General features: G+C 40.6%; 1 protein-coding gene across 2 annotated transcripts in view; it reads left to right on the top strand.

The window, feature by feature from the left end:
• The window catches only part of LOC306743000 (neurobeachin-like), a gene marked incomplete at both ends in the record, with an annotated part of 186,063 nt that overhangs the window by 98,385 nt on the left and 65,687 nt on the right, over positions 1–21,991 (top strand). For both annotated transcript variants that reach the window (XM_079225467.1, XM_079225468.1), the window contains 5 exons: positions 2,896–2,957; positions 7,099–7,163; positions 9,090–9,198; positions 11,298–11,464; positions 20,139–20,263. In XM_079225467.1, coding sequence (XP_079081593.1) covers positions 2,896–2,957; positions 7,099–7,163; positions 9,090–9,198; positions 11,298–11,464; positions 20,139–20,263 — 528 coding nt within the window. The remainder of the gene's footprint in view (positions 1–2,895; positions 2,958–7,098; positions 7,164–9,089; positions 9,199–11,297; positions 11,465–20,138; positions 20,264–21,991) is intronic.

The following is a 21,991-nucleotide window of genomic DNA, read 5'->3' on the forward strand; positions in this document are numbered from 1 at the left end:
CACACACACACACACACACGCACGCATGTGATTGTTTCTGCAGACATTTGTCTGTGCATGCACAGTGCGGAATTCATGTGTGTGGCCTACAGTCTCTTGACTTGCAGTTTGCACAAAGTGAAATGATAGCTCTGTGTTTTCTCACTGCCAAAGTATTTTCTTTTAAGTGTAAGCAAAACCGCTATTAGTTTCAGAAGTACATGCAGAGAATGACAGCAGGCTGAAAGAATGCTTTCCCATGACTTTCTGAAAGCTGTATTGAGAAAGAAGTTGTCTGACACGTGTCCACTTTCCTGAGCAGTTTATTTGTCTGTTTGCACCGTTTACACTGCAAGCTACCTTTTTTAAAGAGCTAATTTAATATTATGAATGTATATTATTGATTTATATTATTAATTGTTGCCAATATTATTGTGTTTTGCATAACATAATATATAACATGCTGTGTTTCTTAGCTTATTTTTTGTTATTAAGCAGCTCAAACCTTTTTTTGTATTAATTTGTATTTTGATATTTGAATAAAGCTTTTAAAGTAATTAATTTCACAAGGCTTACTTATGAGCTGGGTCTTTTGATACAATTAGTGTATAGTATGCCGTGCTACAGTACCCACTCCTGTTAATGATTGGTGAAGTGATGAATTAAGTTCTCATCTCCAGACATTCAACATTTAAAGACCAGCAACTAAAGTTCCACAAGCAGCCACATGTAATTCTTCCTCCATGCATCATGCATATACCATTCATGTATCCATATGTAGATAGCCGTGTGGGTATGCCATGCACATGTGGCTAAGGCTACTTGCTCAAACTCAGGGGAAAGGAATGCAAAATCAGGTAGCATAGCCTTGACAAGTGTGAATATGTCTGTTACCCTTTCACTCAAAGTCTGTCAGCAGACTGACCAAGCTGACAAACCAGAGCTGAGCCGAGAGTGTAACCCCACAAACAAGGTCGTGGATAGACAGCTCGGGCCTCAGTGCTCCTCACCAGACGTGTTTAACCCTGTCTGGGTTTGTGAAAAGTGCACTCTTTTCTTGAGATGAATTAGAGCAGGTTTACCTGACAAAACAAACCCGCAGAATCACCGCATGTACTGTAAATCTTACATTTGTATCGAGACACTCAGTTGCAGTATGTTTGTCCAAATGGTGGAGCTGTCCCTCCCTCTTTTTCTCCATTTTTTTCCCTGGCCATTCCCAGGCTCACAGTTGAAATACTGTGCTGTAGTGCAAAAGGCGCTCCATTTACCAGTAATTACCAGTCATCCATCACTCCTTAGATTGCCCTAGGTCAAGCCCCCCGGTGCCCCGTGTGCCCCTTTGCCTCACCCTATTCCTTCAACCCCCCTGCAGACGTGGTCACTGCGGCAATTATGTTGAGTGCACCCTGAGCTTTACACTTGGAGTTGGTGGCTAAGTCCTGTGTGTGAACACTGCTGCTGTTGTGATTGCTGCCGCCTGCTTCTTGCTGTCCCCTGAGTGGCCCAGCCTGCCGGCGCATTGCCCCACAATGCCACATTCACCCGTGCCTTAACCCTGCCCTGTTTACAGGAAAGGACTGGCAGGCCGTGTTTAAATAGAATGCATTTAGTTTGTCTACCAGCACAAGGCCAGGGTCAGTCGGACACCTGACTCCTGTGTCAGACTGAACTGACTTATGGCTCAGTATGTCACTGCTATAACAAGAGGGCAGCAGTGGCACTCTGCGTACAAGAGGAGGGTCACATCCTCTCAGAGTATTTGCAATACGCTCCCTCGGACACTCTTCGCTCATGAATAGAGGCGGGGGTGGAATCAGCGACCAAAAGATCCGTCCGTCCAGAGTTATGACTATTTTGCATTCTTTGTTACATTGCACAGCTTTTACACAAGAACAACCATGTCAATTCAATGTTAATATCACGCTATGATATTAGCTGATGTATTTCGTTGTTGTCCAGTATTTGTCTCTATATAAAAAAACTGGCAACATATTTTACTGTTGCATATGTCATTAAGTCTAATTTCCCCCCCTAAAAGGCAGCCAGATATCTCCTGCATACGTCACTCCCTGAGAATTTAGTCATTGTGATAACAATAACATTAGTGCAACTAATATTATGACTTATGTATATGTTGTACTGTAAAATGCACAAATTGTGCAATAACGTTAACTGAAATCTTAGATTAAGAATATTCAATTCTCCCCTCTGCTCGACACCCATTGAACAATGGCGGCTGTGTGGCACAGAAGTAAACTCCTGCTAGATTTTAATGAGTCCTAGGGAGTTGCATTCTTTCCTTTACCTAATGACTGCACCTTTTAATGGTTCTCGCAAAGTGCAACAGAAGGAGTTGGAGGTGCAGAATACGAGACCAGTGGCAGCCATTGTTTCTGCAAATGAGCTTTTCACACCTGCCCTTGTTTCATTAGAGAGTTGTCTGCTTCTGTGTCTCACCGTCTACAGAATGGAGATGAGGGAAGAAGCTGTGAATGTCTGTGTTCACTTCCGTGAGCGTTTGTGTGTGTGTGTGTGTGTGTGTGTGTGTGTGTGTGTGTGTGTGTGTGTGTGTGTGTGTGTGTGTGTGTGTGTGTTCTCTCGCATATACATGTGTGCATTTGTTCTGTAGGCGTGCAAATGATTATTTTTACAGTTTTATGAAGGGCATCTCTGAAGCACAATGTAGGGATTTATAAATTATGTATCACTGCCTGAAATTGACCATATGCCAAAAACAATATAGCTTCATCCAATTCTAATCAAAATTGAAACGTGAATATTTAATTGTAAATGATTATCTTGTACTGCGGCACAACTGATTATGTAAGGACTGATTACACCCACAGCTATTCTGTGTTAAATACTCCCTTTATAGTTAATATATAATTCCGTTCATCTGTTTTGTCGCTTCAGGTCTAGTGTGCATGAAGTCAAGCACTTCGGTAGTGGAGCTCGTCATGCTGCTTTGTTCTCAGGTGAGTTCTTTTCTTTCTCCTCTTCTTTACAATCCTCTTTCCCAGCCTCTCTTTGTCTTCCTCTCTAAGTCCCCCCTCTCTTCTTTCCCCTGTTATATGCCTTCCTCTACTATGCTTCTCTTGATAACATTTCTGTCAACACTATGTGGAGATCTGCTCGTATAAAAATTGTACATTGTCAATAGTATATTATTTCACACGGCTAACTTTTTAAAAGATATATTTTAAGCGAAAAAAAAAAGAGGTTCAGTCTTTATCCTGTCAAAACTGCAGATACTTTGTTAATGTTTAATTTTCTGACTAATGCTTTGGTTAAATGTTAAGGGCACTGTCGAAACAAGTTGTTCAATCTTTGATGTGAAGATATATTCTTTTGTAAAATGTTCCAGAAGCAAATTGTCCAAACCGATGACGACATACAGACACTAACAAGTCTCTTAGAATCCAGGGTCTTTCTCACTACATCCCAGAGCTTTAATCCAGAGCCGTCTCTTAGAGAATGAGCCCCACCTCGTGCAACGCTGCCAGTGACTGATCACCTCCGAGCTGACCCTCTGAATCTCTTGTTAAGCCCTTGTTTTAGAGAAGGTCAAAGCCCCAATGTAGCAGTTAGAACAGGAGATATTTAACATACCTTCTGTCAGCCCATCAGTCTTGAGTCAGGAGCCCATAAGGAAGCCATTACTTGGTGCCTCTCTGTGGATCCAGACTGCAGGGCCAGAGCCTTGAGGAGGTGGATTGCCACTATGTGCGCTCCGTGGTATCCGTAGTCCAAAGCCCTCTTCAGCAAGGAGCTCAGCCTCTGTTATATGGAGGCCATTATTCAGGGGCTTTCCTCAAAAGAACATACATAAATAGGGCAGCCAGCATTGAGTTATTGTTGCTCTTTTGAAGGTTTTTGACGGGCTCCTTTTTGCACCGCTTTTCTGTCTGTGGAGTATGTGTGGGAAGTTGCTTTTTCCAGCTCTAGGATTTATTGCAGATGAGAGCGTCAGCATGCTGTTAAGGGTCTGAGTCCATCCCCCCTTTACACAGATAGCATTACTGCGACTCCAGAGGTTCCTGCCATTAGGGGCTCTAGGGATGAAATCCTGGCTGAGATATTGATCACACAGCGAGGGCTTGAAGCTGGACATATAGCTTGATGTCCTTCTACAACCTCTCAAATGGAGATGAGCCATTGCGTTGTATTATAATGCTGCATGATCAGTAATGAATCCAGATATGTTGCCAGCTAATATGAGTTTAAAATCACTCTGTAATGATTGATAACTGTTATCAGTGTCCTCCATATTACTTCTTTCAGGTGAAAAAAAACGGATGTGTATGCAGAGCTGTTTTATCATGAGCAGATATCTTTGCTCTGACTGATAATTACATTGCCATATACTCCTAATTGTTATCTTTGGTATTACATACTCTATCTCAAGTGCTTTCAAAAAGTCCAGCAAGTCTTCTCAGATGCAGGATGAGCTGTGGCTGACATCATTACAAAATGCCAACTTCAACATATTCCTCACATATTTCAACATTAATGTTTTAAGACAGCCATGAGGGCACTTAGCTGACCTTTAGTCCCTCTCTGTTTTGTGACCTGTCAGTTTTATGAATGAATTAGTGCTAATGATCTGCCTTTTCTTATTTATGCATACTAATCACAGCAATCATCGTGTGGCTGGCCACGGATGCAGACACTGTGTGTCTCTCCTCAGCCTGGGCAGCTGAATGAAAAGGTCAAGCAGCTCTGTTTCTTGTAACAGCTTAAACATACAGGGGGGATCAAGAGTGGAGCCTCAGAGATTTAGTGATGGAAGGCCTCCAGATGTGGAGAGTATAACAGAGCAGATAAAAGCAAACACTCCTGCACACTGACAGGGTGGATTGAAACACCACAAATACATAGTGCTCTGCTGAATTTTACGAAGATGAAAGTGGGAGGAGAGAAAATCTTCTCAAGGCCAGAAAAGAGTCCTGTGGGTTGGGAGTTTAAGTCTGACATAAAGGTGGTGGTTTTATTGAAGATAGATGGAGGGATTGTAACATTGTTCAAAGTGAACCTACAACATCATAATATCCAAGTGTTGCATGTTGCTTTTTTAGCAGCTTTTAGCAAATTGTTTGGTTTTACACCCACAAGTTCTATAATGTACTGTTTAGTTTCATCGCTCTCATTAACAGTCTCCAGCAGTTCCAGGCAGAAAGAAAAAGCTCAGGAAAACAAATTGTTTACAATATTTCCAAAGCCAAATCCAATGTTAGCAAGGTGTGAGATAATTTTTCTCAGGAGTAAAAATGTAGTGACTATTTTAGTAACTATTGGACTTTCATTCGTCAGCTTACCTGAAACATGACCAAACGTTGCCCACGCCTGCTGAATATGTAAGTGGGTAACTGTTAGGCTGTTTTTTTCAGTTTATTGTTGGTCTATTTAAAATTCCATAAAAAAAAAATCCAAACTACTAAACAAACTTTCAACAGCCAGCCAGAGGTGTTGCATTCTGGTCATGGTCTGCATTTACATCAAGGACCACATCTTTCTTTTTTTAAGAGTTGCATGTCATGTCTAATTCCCTTCAAATGGGCAGCAGAGGAAGCTCATGCAATCAAAGGCAGCCTCCTCTGGGACCTCTGTTCTCCAGGAAAAAAAGACAAGAAAAAAAGAGCCTCTGAAGTGCTATCTCAGCTGTCAACAAGCATAGCTCAGACAAGATACCAAATTTGACTAGTTCATGCAATACCTCCACTGACCTACTGCCATTTTTCTGACAATGCCCCAGTGTCACATCTGCCTTGGTTTCTGTATTTATTTTTGTCACGTGAGCACGGTGCAAGTGGAACCTCAGACGACTGGCTGTACATGAACTCTGTCCAAATCAAGATCAGCTTATTCCAGACAGATACTGTAGCAGAGGAAGGGGGTCATGGGGAACATTTGGATACCAGATGCTCAGCAGTTTGTCAGCACCATCTCCCTGACTTAACGCATCGTAGGGTCAGACCGGGTACTCTTGCGTGAACCGGTATGTGTCAGGCACGACAACTGTGTACAAAAACACATGCCCATACATAATAATGTCAACATCATTTATTCTGGTAATGTACACAACAAATGCTGCTTACTTTCTCCAGACATTGACATAGAACAAGCAGTGTATATCACTGTTTTCACACCTAAACTAAATACCCCCACATATTTTGTCACGTTGTAAATGACAGTGACATTAATTTCTGCAAATTATAAATGGGTAGTCTAGTTCAAAGGCTCCTTATGAGCGTGGAAAGTCCAGAGTTCCATATACATTAGTAGCCCTCAGGACTGAAAACCTTTTTCCTTGACTTTTCCTCTGTTTTCCCTCCTCTTTTGAACTGTGGCCTTCTCTGTTTTCTCCTCCATTTGCACCTCAGTGAGGGTACAGGAGAGCTGGATTCCCACAGTGAAAGGCACGCTCGCAAACTGTTTTTTAATCATTTCCAGAGCATGTTGTGAGACAGCAAGTGCTAGCACTCTGGCCCAGGGCTCGGATCCCTTCCAGTCACACACTGCAGGGCTCAGTGAGCCTGCTCAGTAATCTGTCACTGTAAGGGACAGAAGAAATGGCTGTATTTAAGTAAGAGGATACAGTTTCATCCCACAATTACATCTCTCCTGTGTATACAGATCTTTTCACATAGGATGAAAGGATGGTCACACTGGCTGTGCAGGAATTCTGCTTTTCATAGCCACAATTCTTTTCTCAAAGGGTCGATGAACTAAATGCTGTATTTACCCACTTACATTACAAACTATGCCATGTAATCTAGATTACAGTTGAAATATGCAATTTGGATAATGAAATGTGATTCTGGTCCTGCATTTCTCAAAGATATTGTTGCTGGAACAAAATGTTTTTTGCCGTTTTATTTTTAACTTCATTTGAATTGAAGCTGTTTGAGAAAATATTCTTTTAGCTTTTCTGCCCTTTTGGGTAATCCTTGCTGTACTGACAGGCTTTTTTACTAACCCATATCTAATATTGATTATAAGAACGTATTTATATTGTGTTTCTCTTTTGGACTTTTAATAACCCATTTACAGCCCAAAAGCATAACAAAAAAATGGAGATCTTCTTTAAGTAACGTATCCTAAATTGTTTAATTTCAGGAATGGCAGAACTCCATTCAGAAGAACGCTGGCCTGGCTTTCATTGAGCTAATCAACGAAGGAAGGTAATGTGTCCATTCACGTTAATACATAAAGTCAGCCAAGCAGTCTTGGTGTCTGCTCAGTAGGGGGTAACGGCAAATACGATTGTGGTGACTGGATGAAGTAAGAATATCAACACTAAAGAGCAGTCACCCTCTCCTATCGTCTCCCTTCTTCTTATATCTCTACTGTCATACTGTACATCCCAGTGTCTGTGTTTCTCTTTCTTTCTCCCTCCCTCTTCCTCCCGTCTCTGGGTGTGGCCAGACTCAGGGTTTTCCATAGAGCAGATCAGGGGCGGCTCAGCCTCCTTGCCCATCTGCTGACCCATCTGGCCAGACCTGCTCTGTGCCCGGGCTCTTGCTGCAGCCCGGCCATGATTCTCCGAGTCCCCTGCTGGCCCTGGAACAAAGAGCTTCAGTCAGCAGGGCCACACGGCGCTGTCCAGGGTGCTGCTGACAGATACATAATTTCTCAGTGTTACTCAAGTCTCTGCACACCTGCTCTGTCTAACTAGACAGATCTAGAGGTAGCTAGAGTCTGGTAAATCTGTTTGCCTTACAAGGCGTGGCCGACAAAGACGTTGTTGCTGCTGCATGTGTGACAACAGATACATCAGGTAGTTGTGTGCTGTTCCCCTGTTTCATGTTGCAGCTGTTTGAAAGCAAAGCCACTTTCCAACATACTGAAAATACGCTGAAAGGTCTGAAAGTAAAGGAATCACTTTATTTTAATATGACCACTCTCCCTCTTGCATGACTGTAGCTGTAAGCCACTAGAGAACTGCTTTTGGCTTACTGTTAGTACAGTATTTCCAAATACATGCAGTATTTTTTTACGCACACAGTTACGCTCTGTTAAGGCAGTATCTTCAAATCTCAAAAGCAAAAAATGTAGGGATCACAATATTGTTGACCCAGAAAAAGACAAAATATCAGGTGCTTTGAGACACAATAATAATACACAACCACATTTTACACTTCAAGAGACCAGTTTTACATTTTTTTGTTTGTTTACAGCACAAACAACAAACTTTCAGGAGGTTTTGTCTGGGATGGTCAATGATTTTAGGGGACAACCTCTGAAAAAAAAAAATGTATACAAGTCACATCCATGCCAAGTGTGATCACCTGTATTGATTCGTGTTACTTTTCTCTTTAATATTGAAACAAAAGTATTTTTCCAGTCTCCAAATATCGCTCGTCAAATTGCTTTCTCGTCTATTCTTGGTTTCAAAATGAAGCTTAGCGTTGTCAGCCTCTGTCTGTGAACAGTGAACGTCTGTCTATTAATGGGTGCTTGTCAACAATTAAAGAGGCAATAGCAGCTGATGAATGCAGCCTCGGGATTACTGCCTCTCCTTGGGACAGGAGGGAAATTACAATCTGTATCAAGCACTGGAGAGGAACAGGGGCTGCTTTAATTAAAACAAAGCTAACCTAATGGTGTGTAAAATGGCATGTAATCTGCACACAGTAGCCAGGGTGTTCTCAATTATTAAAGATAGTGGAATTTAAATGTGAATGTGGGTGGAGACCACGGAGCCTCTAGAGTCAGCCAAGTGAGAAGTTGTTCACGGCCTGACTTGTCAGCATTACAGGCACTGGGTTGATGTTCTGGTCAGTGGGAAGGGATGCTCAGTCAATCAGGAGTATGCCAGATAGGCTTCAATGCTCTAATGACACCCCATTCCCTCCTTAATGCTACAGAGGGAACTGTCACTGACCTGCAGCCTTGCAATATAACACAGACAAATGATGCTGTTTACTAGTCTGCTCTTTCAACAAGCAGAATGTTGCACAGTACACAGTATATTTGCCTTAACCCTGCTCCTCCCTTAGGGGTGGCATTACAACAGATTTGAGCTAATAAATAACTGGATATTTCCTTATTAATGATAGTTTGTGTATAAATCTACTCTGCATTTGTCTTTCCCTGTAATATCAAAGGTTGCTCTGCCATGCCATGAAGGACCACATAGTTCGGGTTGCCAACGAGGCCGAGTTCATCCTGAACAGACAGAGAGCAGAGGACGTCCACAAACACGCCGAGTTTGAGGTATAAACTGTGCCATCCTTTATTGAATCTGAACTTAAATGCTACAGTTGGGCACAGAGTCGTACTACTGACAACATATTGTACAAAAGAGAGTATAACCAACAGTAAATAGAATTAATGCTGATCACCGATTCTTTAAATTAAAATGTTTACTATCTTCTATAAAGATAGAATACATTGTCAATTATCTGTTAAACTCAAAATAATAGAAATAAAGTAAGTTATAAAACAAATCTCCTGTTGTGTATATGTTCAGCAATTTGTGTCCCTCTGTGGATTAACTCCTGACGCCTACAATTCATATAAAATAATGTAATTACTAGTAGCAAAGGGAAATACAATTTAAAAAATAATTTAGGGTTTTCATCTGATAATTGGCAACCAACTCACAGGACAGCCTCCTGCGTCTTTATTTACCCGGACCACATCAAACCACTCATATTTCATACAGCGAACACGATTTAGGCAAAGTTGGAATATACAATTTCTTGCAGTAATCAGTATTCAGCTTTTATTTTCCCTTAATGGTTGTCTTTATAGAAAATGTGAGAAAGAAAAACATGGCCCTTTTTTATTTTTCAATGCAAGCTTGTCAGCAAATTAGCACATGAAGCAAATATTCACAAAGATTGATAGCAAAATATAAAGAAGCTGTGCTGTGTTAAAATAGTTTGTTTGGTTATTGTAGAACATTAGAAGACATATCAACACACACACACACACACACACACACACACACACACACACACACACACACACACACACACACACACACACACACACATTCTTCTACCGCCTGTTAGCAGCGGGTACATGTGAGCAGTGATGAGTTTCTTATCTGGGAAAAGCAGCCATCCTCAAACAGCTGCTTGATATACAGTTCTTGAGGATCCTTGACCTGCTAGATAAACTGGAAGAGACGGCTAGATATGCAATGTCAGTAGAAGGGGGAAGTGTACCTGGCCCCATCCGTTCTGTCTGCCAATGCCAGACAGCCTACACTTTTCATCTAGGTCTGATGTTACTTTATTACCCACTCTCCAAGATTGAAGATTCAGGACGCAGATAAGACATTTTTACAATTAAGTTGGTGTCAGGGCAAAGCGTCATATGCTTTAAAGTGATAAATAACGTTTGGTATTTGTCACTGCATCACGTGGAGATGTGAGTTGACAAGCGGAGATTGAGTTATCTGCCGCATGAAGAATATGTTGAAGTATAATATCTGACAGAATTCAAATTTGAAACAGGAAATTCAATTAACTTCCATCTTCTGTTAGCAAATTAGATTTTGAATATTAGCAAGGGTTCCCTCAGGGTGGCATAGTGAGACAATCTTGTTTTAGCAGCAAAGATAAGGTCAGATGTGCTCTTCTAGATTACTTTTAGCCACCTGGAACACTTAGAGAGTTGCACTGACTTCTGGAAATTGATTTAAAGCCAATATCGCCATTTTTCATATTGAGGAATGAATAAAACCCTATCATTCGGACACTTGGATATCCAACATTATTTGGACTATGATATCTTCAATATTCCTATTTTTTACGTTGGCAATTCACAGGAGGCAATATGTCCTTATGGTACATTGTGTTCTGGAAAATGACTGCATGCATTTGACTCCATTCCTTTACCAGGGGACAATAACATATTCCTATATATATTGGCGGTGTAGATTTGTTAACCTTGACAGACTATATTCTTTGTGGATCTATTAGGGTATTTTCCTTTCTCCTCTAATAGCACCATCCACAGCTACCTAGCAGGGAGCCTCATCTGTCCGCAGTTAGGGAATGGACTGCCTTCATGTGCTCGCCATGATTTACTACACTCCTCTAAGGGAACAGAAATATATCTCTCAGCTGTCCACTAATATCTTTATGCACTCAAGTGTGTTGAATGAAGCCATAACATTCTTCAGTGTGACAAATGCTCCATTAGAGGGGATATATTATTCTGGTTTTATTCAAGTAAAACATTCTCAAATGCTATTATTATAATGTCAGACATCACTTTTGGCAGTGGATACTGTAAATATACAAAGAGTTTCACACTATGTTTTTCTTTTTTTCCCCCTTTTGTTTTAAATCCCAAATCAGTCCAACTGTGCCCAATATGCTGCTGACAGAAAAGAAGAAGAGAAGATGTGTGACCACCTGATCAGTGCGGCGAAACACAGAGACCATGTGACAGCCAACCAGTTAAAGCAGAAAATCGTCAACATCCTCACCAACAAGCACAGTGCCTGGGGGACTCTGGCCCAGAGGTGAGCCCTCACACTTGTACAAGTTCACCTTCAGACCAACGTGGGCCCCACTAAGTCTTGAACGTGAACCACAGCTGCTCAACCTTAGGTCCAACCTAGAGGACAGAAGTTACCTGTACACAAAACTCTGCAGTGATGGGATCGGACCACCAGTTAATGTCATTTTCCCAGGATCCGATAGGGTCAGCGATCGGGTCAGCAAACGCAATTACAGTGTGGAGTGGCTTAATCCCCTGGGGACAGCTGATTGGCCAGTCTTCCGACAGACCGGGATAGCAAAGGGGGAAGAAGGGGGTTGGGGTGTTTCTGCAGTGTTGTCCAGGCATCCATTGACCCCCTCAGTAACACAGCGCAGCACCTGGTGGTAGTTGCAGACTTCCCCATGGGCCCTGTTAAAATAACCGCAGGCTTTCCTGCTCGGCCTCCCACTTCTCACCTGCATCCACATGCTCCCACAGATACAGAGTTAAGTGGCAGGATCAAGACCTGATTATAATGCACAAACAGACAGTTACAACTTACTGTGAGTATTTTGTACTGAGCAAAGAGCTGAGAATTTGAACATGTATCTGTTGTTACAGATGTAACTGCATGCCAGCAATTGTTAAAAAGCTTGAATGGGGGAGCTTTAGTTGCTGCTTACAGATTCGTCTGTTGAAAAACAATCTAAACCACGGGATTCAGATGAAGAAATGTGCAGTAAGACAATAGCATGTTCACCCAAACATTAATCAGAACACCTAATTATGCTGTGAGCTACATTCTGCAAGATGGGGCCCTTGAACGGCACAAACCACCACCGCTGATTTGCCAAAACAAATGTAGCCGCTTCCCTGAAACAGTAGCTTTGGTTTTATTATTACATTTTGAAAATACGATGCCGATGTTTAACCATTGTTGCTGAAATTGGGTTTATTTCATACTGTATCTTATACGATATATAATATTATTGCTAGCATCATTATTTTTTACAGCTATATTTTAATGTCTTTGACTGGCAAAAGCAGCTACATTCGGTTTTCTTTTTTTATGGACCATTAGATTAAGCACTGTGGGACACCGTGTCTACTTTCATCATATCAACTGTTTGTATTTTGGCATTGTTCACTCCCAGTTTTTAAGTTTCTAAGCTATGAATGTGTTGTGATTAATTTCCAACTATTGTCAAGGATTTTTTTTGTTTTATAAACATTGTCAAATGAAAATGTATATGTATGTGTTGGCCGTGACTGAGAAGGCTACAGTATTCAAGTACAGATTTTCATAAATCTGACTGAACCTCAGCAGTCGTACCCGTGACAAAATCTATTGCATTGAATTCTGGGCTCATGTTCAAATATTTATGGAGCCCCTCAGAGGCACAGCATTTGCATTGAAACAAAAGGTTATTGAGCGTGGGTGTATTGTAAATGATACCGCAAAACTTCCAACAAATTCAAATTTAATGGTAACCTGCTGGTGAAGAAAAATGATGCAATATGCTCACAAGCTCAAGGCAGTGTTGCAGTTCAGCAGCTTAGTCTTATTCAATGCTACATTAACTTTCCCATTTATGCTGCTCTTGTAAGATATAAAGCCCTCAAGCATTTTGAGGTGGCTGTCTGTTATGTGTGTGTGTGTGTGTGTGTGTGTGTGTGTGTGTGTGTGAGAGAGAGAGAGAGACAGAGAGACAGAGAGACAGAGAGAGAGACAGAGACTTGTCAATGTTTGTTTTCACCATCATGCACAGAAATTGCTTTGCTTTTTACTCCTAAATTCTGCCTGGAGACATGCCAAAATATATTTATTATTTGTCTGGAATATATTATAAACACAATGATTCTCTGGCAAGCAGGGGGCAGAAACTAGTATAATAATGTACATGTTCACAGTTTACCAGTCTGTGATTTGAGCGCCGTTCACTAGAATATGATTTAACTGTCTGACTTACCATGAGATGAATCTGCTTTTGTCTGAATTACAGACATCTGAACATTATCTGCATCTCTGAAGGCGAATCCATTCGGAGCCGTTGTTCTCTTTGTGGAGAACAGCGTAAGAAACTGTGTTGCAGCATCTACGACAACAGCTGACGGAAAGGAAACATTCTGTGCAAGGCTTGGAAACAGCTGCTCTGCAGTCATGCGATCTGAGTGAAGAATAAGCAGATCAGACCCTGTGGTGCCCTGTTAGATCATACTATATGCTTGCTTGATGATGAATGTCCCCCTGTATAGAGTCCGCATGGGAAAATCAATACTCCTCAAATTGAAACAGTATAGGGTTGTATTGATCCGCCGCGCTAAATCAAAATGAGGAGGCTTTGATACATCTCTCCAAGACAGCTCCCTGCCCAGTAATGACACACTATCAATTTTAGCTTTACACTGATAAATCAAGTTGAAAATTGGATGTCAGAGTTTTTTCCAGGGAGAGAGTGATTTTTCATGCCCTCTGGTCCCCTCTGCTGTTGACCTCTGAACCCTGCCAGTGGATTATAAAGTTCAGGCTCGTCTAAAGTGAAAGTAGATGTCAAGGCGAGGCTGATGAATTCATTGAAGAATAACGTCCAGCACTTTTGTGTAGGACTACCTCACTGTGATGATAAGTCGCTCTTGTGCTGCAGTTCTCTCACACTACAGAAGAGTAAATTAGGAAGCAACTGTTCAATACACATCACAAATCTGTTATTCATGAAACTATTTAAATACTCTTTTAGAATTATACAGACAGGTATATGTGCCACGTTTTTACAAGTACATTTTTTTGCATCCTTTTTAATGTTCTTGCATGACAGAAATATTTTTAAACCCACATATTCAAACAATGCATTCTTCATAGAGGTTTACCCCATTTACTTTATTTGAAGGTGATGTAGCCTCACAAAGATATCCAGGCACACCTTCGTACAAGTGAAACTTAAACAAAAATAGTCACAATTTATGTGTTTCATTCTCTACCATTCATTCACCAGCACTCCTTGCTTACTAATTGTTTGGACACAACCACCCTAACAGAAATGTAAAAGGGGCTGATGGAGACAAACCTCCCTTTGTTCCCATGCTGGCGTCCGTGTTCACATCAGCAGCATCGGTGACAGGTGACGGAGGAGCCTTCGCTGGCCCCCACAGCAGACCTTAACCTCACCTGACTAGTCTATTGATTGTCAACATTTCTTCTGTATAATTACTTTTTTGTAGCAGAGGAGAGAAAGGAAAATGGCGGCATATATTGATCTGTGGCAAGGCAGTGAAACAGCCGTTTCCCTTGACTAACAGTGAGTTTCATCTCTCACACTTGATGAATGGTAACAATCTGCCGGTGGATAATAACTTTGTGATGGAATGAACCTTTTTACTCACGATGCGCACAGCATATTTGGTCTTGCCTGAAAGGGTTATCAATTCTAATAGAAGTCCTCTAGCACAGGGGAGGGGGGGTGCACCTTTATGGCCTCGGAGGGTTCGAGGTCTGATGGCCCCTCTGGGGCGCAAAAGAAAGGCCAAGGTCTCTTGTTGGTGCTGATAATATAAACAAAAATCATCCTGATAATATAATATATATGATTCAAAAATAGTATTCCTTTTGACAAATGCATGTTCTCTTCTTCACTTTCATAAATACATAGATTATTGTCATAAATGCTTAGTATTCTGTTACAATTAGTAAGAATATAGTAGAATTGGATAATCCTAGAAACCAATATAAAAGCAATATACCTCTGAGTGCCCATGTTTTGCTATGGTTGCATGCAGAATTTAGAGGCTTCTATTATGCCCACTCCCCCAAAGCTATTTTTGGTCTGATTTATCCTCTGTATAGCCTCTTTTAATGTTTCAGTCCGATAGGATTCAATAAAATGATGCCCCTTTTATAATGGCTTGCAAGTTATAATGTTTTTTATTCTCCCTTTAATTAGATCTTACTTATCACATGAGGATTCCTTTGTTCTTGCAAGCTGATATTCTCCATACTTGCATTTGTTCTTGACCTACAGCAGGCTCTAGTCCCGTGGGCTACTCTTAACCTTGCACACTGTGCTAATTATCTTTGGAAAGAGGCCCACTCACACAATCATCAATTTCGCCGGGTGTTGCAATTGAACTGGGCATCGCCTGACTGTGCCCCATTTCTGATGAAAGATGGAGATCCACAAAGCTGGCGATCCATGGGAGTTCACCGACAGTACAGTACGGCTTTTCATCCCTCGTCTGGTCGTGTACGTCTGTCTTCATTACTCCAGATGACCTGGAGTTAATCTAGTTGCTGCCGTGTTGTTTCCCTTTCGTCTTTGTCCAACCCATTCTCCCTGTGTCTATGCTCTATCTCTCAATCTACAAAAGAAAAGTCCGACGAGAACCATTTGAATCTTAGCTTGGTATCCACACGTCTCCAACAATGTGGAGTGTCGTGAAATTAAAGAGATGAAAGTCTTGTGCACCATTTGGAGCCCTCTGCGATAATCTGATCATGATGTATAGTCACTTCACACTTGGCATTCAACAGACGCAAACTTGATGTGTTTTTATAGAGGTAATTATTGAGTATTTCTTTCTCAGTTTTAAGGTTTCTTTAAAAGCAGTAGGCTGAGAAATGCTCATCACTATACGGTTTCCAGTCACCACTTTTTTATGCACAGTCTTTTTTTTTATTGTCTTTTCATTTATTTATACAGCAGCAGTATGTTGAGGAATGGGCTGTAAAATGCTTTCCAGAAAGAATGCAATTGTTGACAGACATTGTTTTTAGCATTTCCTCGCTTTGGTTTTTAGTGTCTGCTGGCTGCTTGATGGTTTTCTGTATCATCACTAACCCGCATAACTGGTTGTCATTTTAATGTCATCGAAGGACCAATTCCATTAAGTAATATGATTTAGTAAAATGAGAGTTGGTTTACATGCCTGTACTGAATGTGGTGCCAGAATTACCTCAATAATTCTGTTTGGGCAAGTACATGTTAGGTAGGTACCAATGAACTAGGTCTTTTGTTTATTTTATAAGTTTAGATTTTTTTTCTTATTTAGTTTTTCATCTCTACTGGCATCTCAAGCGAATTCCTCATGTCCGTTGTAACTCATAGTTGGAGCCTATTAGGACAACTGAAAATGAAAGAAAAGACCACTTGTCCTCCGAGTTGCACTAAAATCTGACGTGTGTTCAGTGTCCAGTGTGTGTGTGATATAAACCAGTCACTGTGCCTTTGAATAGAATTGTCACTGATTACGGGTATTTATTATAATTACGCCCTACTCATGTCACCAATGGCCGCTTTTAAAAGGAATATAATAGTGTTTTATTGAATCAGCATGTCCCTGTTCTTCCTCCTGACCGCCTCACACAAATCTCCTCTGAGCATAAATAGAATTAAAAAGGAAATCTTTAACCATGAGATCCTCATCTGTCTGCAATCCAGCCCTGCACATGTTGCATGTATGCCATTCTGGTTTAAGTGACTTGAAAAACATGAAGGTAGTTATTACTTTTGACAATATATCTTTGTAATTGTTTTTATTTCAATGATTTATCTTTAATTGAATGGGATTTTATTTTACAAGGCAATTGCATGAATTTGAGTGAGCATGGAGCACTGGCCTAACACACAATGTAGGCCTTAAACAAGCACATTTAACCCAGTAACAGCACATTTTTTTCCTTGCACAGGCTCAAGTTTACCTTTTTACTCTAACACCAATACTATTGTTCGAAAACAAAAGGGTCTCTGCTGCCCTATTATAACAGCAGCACAAAGAATACATCACCCTCTAATCTAATGTGAGCTCTCTTCAGCTGTCAAAAGTATCTCTCTCTTCTAGAATGATGTCATAGTTTCCTATAAAACTGTTATCAATCCTTTTATTTTCCTCCCCATCGTATTTTGAATTATGCCTGTCAGCTTTCCCTTTCCTCTCACAAACAAAACACATTCCCTGTAGACCGGGGTGTTAGATCTGGCAAGTCAAAAATCTCAACACTGGCTGCTCGAGGAAAGGTGTTCTTTAAATACCTATTTGAAAGAAAAGAGAATAGACGATTGTCCTCATACACATTTATCCTACTGCACTTAGCAAGTCTGAAAGCATCCATAAATAATGGTGCTCCTGTTTCCTGTAGGTTATCAGTGCTGGAAAATTAGCTTTTAAAATGCGGTTTGAAATCCATTTGGGTGATTGATGGGTGACGGGACTAATACATTTTGGCAGTTTCTAGGAGGCCAGTTCACAGCCATTCCTTATGGTTGTCATGAAGCCAGACACATTTGATGTGAAAAATAAGGTCCCGAGCCGGCCGTGCTTAATAAAGAATGCTATTGTATGGACATGTGTTGTTGTTTTTACTGACAATACAGACAACTAGCTTTCTATTACCGGTTTCCAAAATCACCATTGTGCAATTGTGAGAATGTGTGCATGTATTTTCCAAGTTACCATTTTATTATATGGTTCCATATGAGTGAGGAGACACTGATTTTCACGAAAAAGTTAACCGTATTACTTATTTCCCATCATGCTTTTAAGAGATTAATGTGCTGTTTGGTGGCTTTGTGCCATCTCAGAAATCCCTTGTGTGACAGCTCAGTTGCTCCCAGCTGTAGATCTCCATCAGGGGTGCAATCCTTCGGAGCACTTTTTGGACCACCCTCAGAGAGGAGGTTCCTTCAGCACAGCACTTTGGCACAGTCCAAATCCGGTCAAGCGCTTACCACATAGTCTAGAACATCACAGGTCCTATTCAAATAGCAGAATACCCCATTGAAACTAAAACCATCTGCACAGGACAGATCAAGGGGAAGACACATCAAAAATGTTGGCATCCAACCCAGGAACCAGTCATTGTAACTAGAGGGTTTGTTATGTTGTGCATTTGATTGCTGTGAAAGACAAATGGATGGCTTAGGCCAAAGTTGGTCTCAAATGAGTGTCCTTAATGAGCAGACCAAATAAAATGCATTAAATGCAGTTAATACTGTTATAAGGAAATCTTCAAAGTGGTGGATTTATCCCCCACTGGCATCTGCTGTCTATTTGCAAGAATTAGGGGACATAATCTTCAGCAGTAATCGCCCAGTTGCCTAGAGTGGATTTACATTTTTCACACTGTGTAATCTTGCATTTACAATATAATTTACGTGGGTTTCTCCTTTCAACCCACTGACATCTCTCTTTTCCGCAGTTAAGCTTTCAGGGAGATTGACAAGGGACAAGCTCAAGGCGTTGAGTCTCGCTTTTGCATACAGCGACTCATGATACTTTGTGCATACAACGTGCGCACATGGACTCAATTTTGATTGATACTTAACTGAGACTGAGCTCTTGTTGCTGTCAAAGAGCAGCTAAGTCTCCTGAGCCTCTTGATTTTTGACATTTTGTAGATATTATATTCATGGAGCAAGGAGGCTGTATTTTGTGATGTGATCCCCTGTAACACTTTAATCTGTTTAGACTGCTTCAATGCTGTGGCAGGGAATGGGGTAGAAACCATACAATGCAATAGACGGCTGCCTGCCAAGTTCTTACAGTGTCCTGCACGCAATGAAAAATATCTCCTGAAGTACCAGATCCAAGGTTTTATTTGGAGCTTTGGGTGGCTGCTTTTAGCATTTTTTCTTTTACATAATACAGAGGCAAAGGCAACATTGTAGATAGGAGCTAAAATACTTTTGTTGTACAATAGCATGTACTTAATGTACCGTGTGGGTATTGGAATGTGCTTTCCTATACACATACTGTAGCTTTTAAAGTTCAACTAAATGAAACCGAATGATGCCATATTGCTTACAATTTGGTTAAAAATGTAATGGAAATGAACCTCATGCCAGGCTGATGTAATCACATTTTACCATACTGTCAACTGCACACTAATTATTTGAATCATCACTATTGTTTACGTATTACGCCTCACTGTCTTGGGTAAATTAAAGCATTTCCCTCTAAAGGAAACATAAAGGCTTTAAAATAGATCCTGAAAGTGCACAGTTGGAACGAGCAGCACTTAGTAACCTAATGCTAGTCCACGTGCGTAATGGTTTGCATTAGCTGCAAGCAATAAAATTATCCTAGGTCCTCACTAATGTTGGAATAATCATTTACAAAGATGGTTACCACATGCTGGAAATGTTTTCTTCTTTTTCTCTCTTTTTTTACGACCCTAATTCGCTGTTATTAATAATGAATAAAAATGCAATTTTCAGCCGGGTTGCTCCAGGGCTCTGGGAATCATTTCAATGAATATTTCAGCACATTATTTTAATCATGGCTCCACATATGCAGGGAGGGGGCTTGTTTTATAGGCTCATGCCTCAACCGCCCCAAGACCCCGATCATTAAACCCCACGCTGTCTGCGTTGAGGTTCCTACCTTTGATTTACAAGACTTGTTAAAAAACATTGTAAAAAAGGAGGCAAGCTGTGCCATTTATACTTGTAATTTGATGCTGTATTTGTTAATGGGAGTGCTTGTGATTTATGTATGCTGTGGCTGCTGCTGCTCCCTGCTGTTCTAATGCTATAGACTTTAGCAGAGGTAACATTACTGGACCTCTGCAGAGCATGCCACTAGTCCTAATAAATCTGCTATCTGTACCCTGATTTTCCTTCTCAAGATGTTTTCCCCTGATAAGGAAGTGGCTGCTGTAATCAGACCATCAGTGAGGGGTGTGTACTCTATCTAACCTGCCTGTCTTCCTGTCTCTCTCATAGTCAGCTGCACGACTTCTGGCGACTCGACTACTGGGAAGATGACCTGCGGCGGAGGCGGAGATTTGTCAGAAACCCCATTGGATCCACCCACTTAGATGTCACATGCAAGTCACTGCTGGAGTATGGTGAGTTTATCGTTTCTTTGATTAGTATTAGTATTAAGGAGTATAAAGTCATCAGAATGAGGGAGCTGAACATTCAAAGACATCATTACCCAATATTAAATGTAGAATATCAATGAAAAATCATGAAAAGGGCACTAAAGCTAGCCCAAGCTTGTCTGTATAGTTTAGCATATTGCTTAGTGGAAGTTAAGAGTCATTTTTATTGGTGACATATTTATGAGTCCTGTGAATTGAACATGACACATGCATTTTATTGCACTTTTTTATTTCCATCACAACACATACTCAAGAACAAATTGGATCTCTCCCTTTATGGTTTCTTCTCTTTGCCTGAAACTTTTTTTTACTGACCCAGGCATTCTTTCAGTGTTGCCCCACCACCTTGTGTACATTTTGCCTTTTGTCATGCAACACCGACCTTTAAAAGAAAGCAGCTTCTTACTATTAAACACCGTTGGCCCTGCTCTCCCATCTATATAGCAGAGCAAATGCATTAACGGCACATGGGAGAATGTATTGATTGTGAAATTAATGGAGGAAACACCTTCTTTTACTTTATAGAAAATGCATTATGGCCAGGGTAGCCTTTTAAAATGACTGTAGACTTACAGCAACACATGAATAAAGATCACAAGGTTCACTGACCCCTGGCTGTTTCAGTGTGTAGCTCGTGAAGCTGACCGTTGGTTGGGTTCAGGATGTCATCTTGCTGCTTCGCTCGCTCTGCTATGACTGCTGTATGAAGCTTGTGGCAGCGCTGTGGATAAACGCGTGCCAGCTGCTGCTTCAGCTGCAGGTGGTCCATATATGAGACACACATGCAATAATTGCACCGTCTGCTTTAGATTTGCTGCTGGTTCCATTATTTTTAGCCATAAGCTAATTCATGGGCTTTTGGTGACATGCTGATACTGCCGATGGGAGGACTAAAAGTAACAAATGTTACCTATTTCTGCAGCATGAACCACCTAGCTTTTGGTCCATATATTCAGTATGCTGCAAACAATCCTTACCCTGCTAATAACGAATAAAGGTGTGCATAATAAACTATGGCTTCAGCTTATACCTTTCAGACAATTATATCATCGGTTTTGGATATCTACTATTTTTTTTAGCTGTTTATTCATTTATTATTGGTTTAAAGAATATTTTATGTTATTACTATTTTGGTGCTCCCTAGAGTGACAGACTCAAAATCAGAAATCAAATTTATTTTTGATATTTTTGACCAAATACCTCAACATCAAAATGTAAACAATATTGAAGGGTTGACCATTGGCCGAAATATTTACAAAATAATATTGTTGATATAAGTGGGTAAAGGCAAATAATAGAACAGCTAGAACAGTCTGGTAAGTGAAATGACATCACGATACTGTAATGCAGCCTTTAAAACCAGGAAAAGACATTATGCTGAATTACGTTTGACAAACTATCGTTTCCCAAATTATGATATTGATATAACATCGAAATATTGCCCAGCCTTGATGCAAATACATTATTTCTGGTGGAGCTTCTGAGGTACACAAACAACAAACGCAATTTCTGTTGATACCTTTGAGGAAATTACTTAAATGCTTGTATATAAGGAGGGGAAAAGATGATGTACTAAAGGCAGATAAAAAAAAAATCCAGTCATTGTTCCACCCGCTTTGTTTTCAGGCTTCATCGCTCATTGGCCTTTTTACCTACACTCTGCTCAAATTAGTAAACGTGTATTATTTATTT

This window comes from Taurulus bubalis (assembly GCF_910589615.1).
Source record: "Taurulus bubalis genome assembly, chromosome: 10".
In the NCBI taxonomy this organism is placed as follows: domain Eukaryota; kingdom Metazoa; phylum Chordata; class Actinopteri; order Perciformes; family Cottidae; genus Taurulus; species Taurulus bubalis.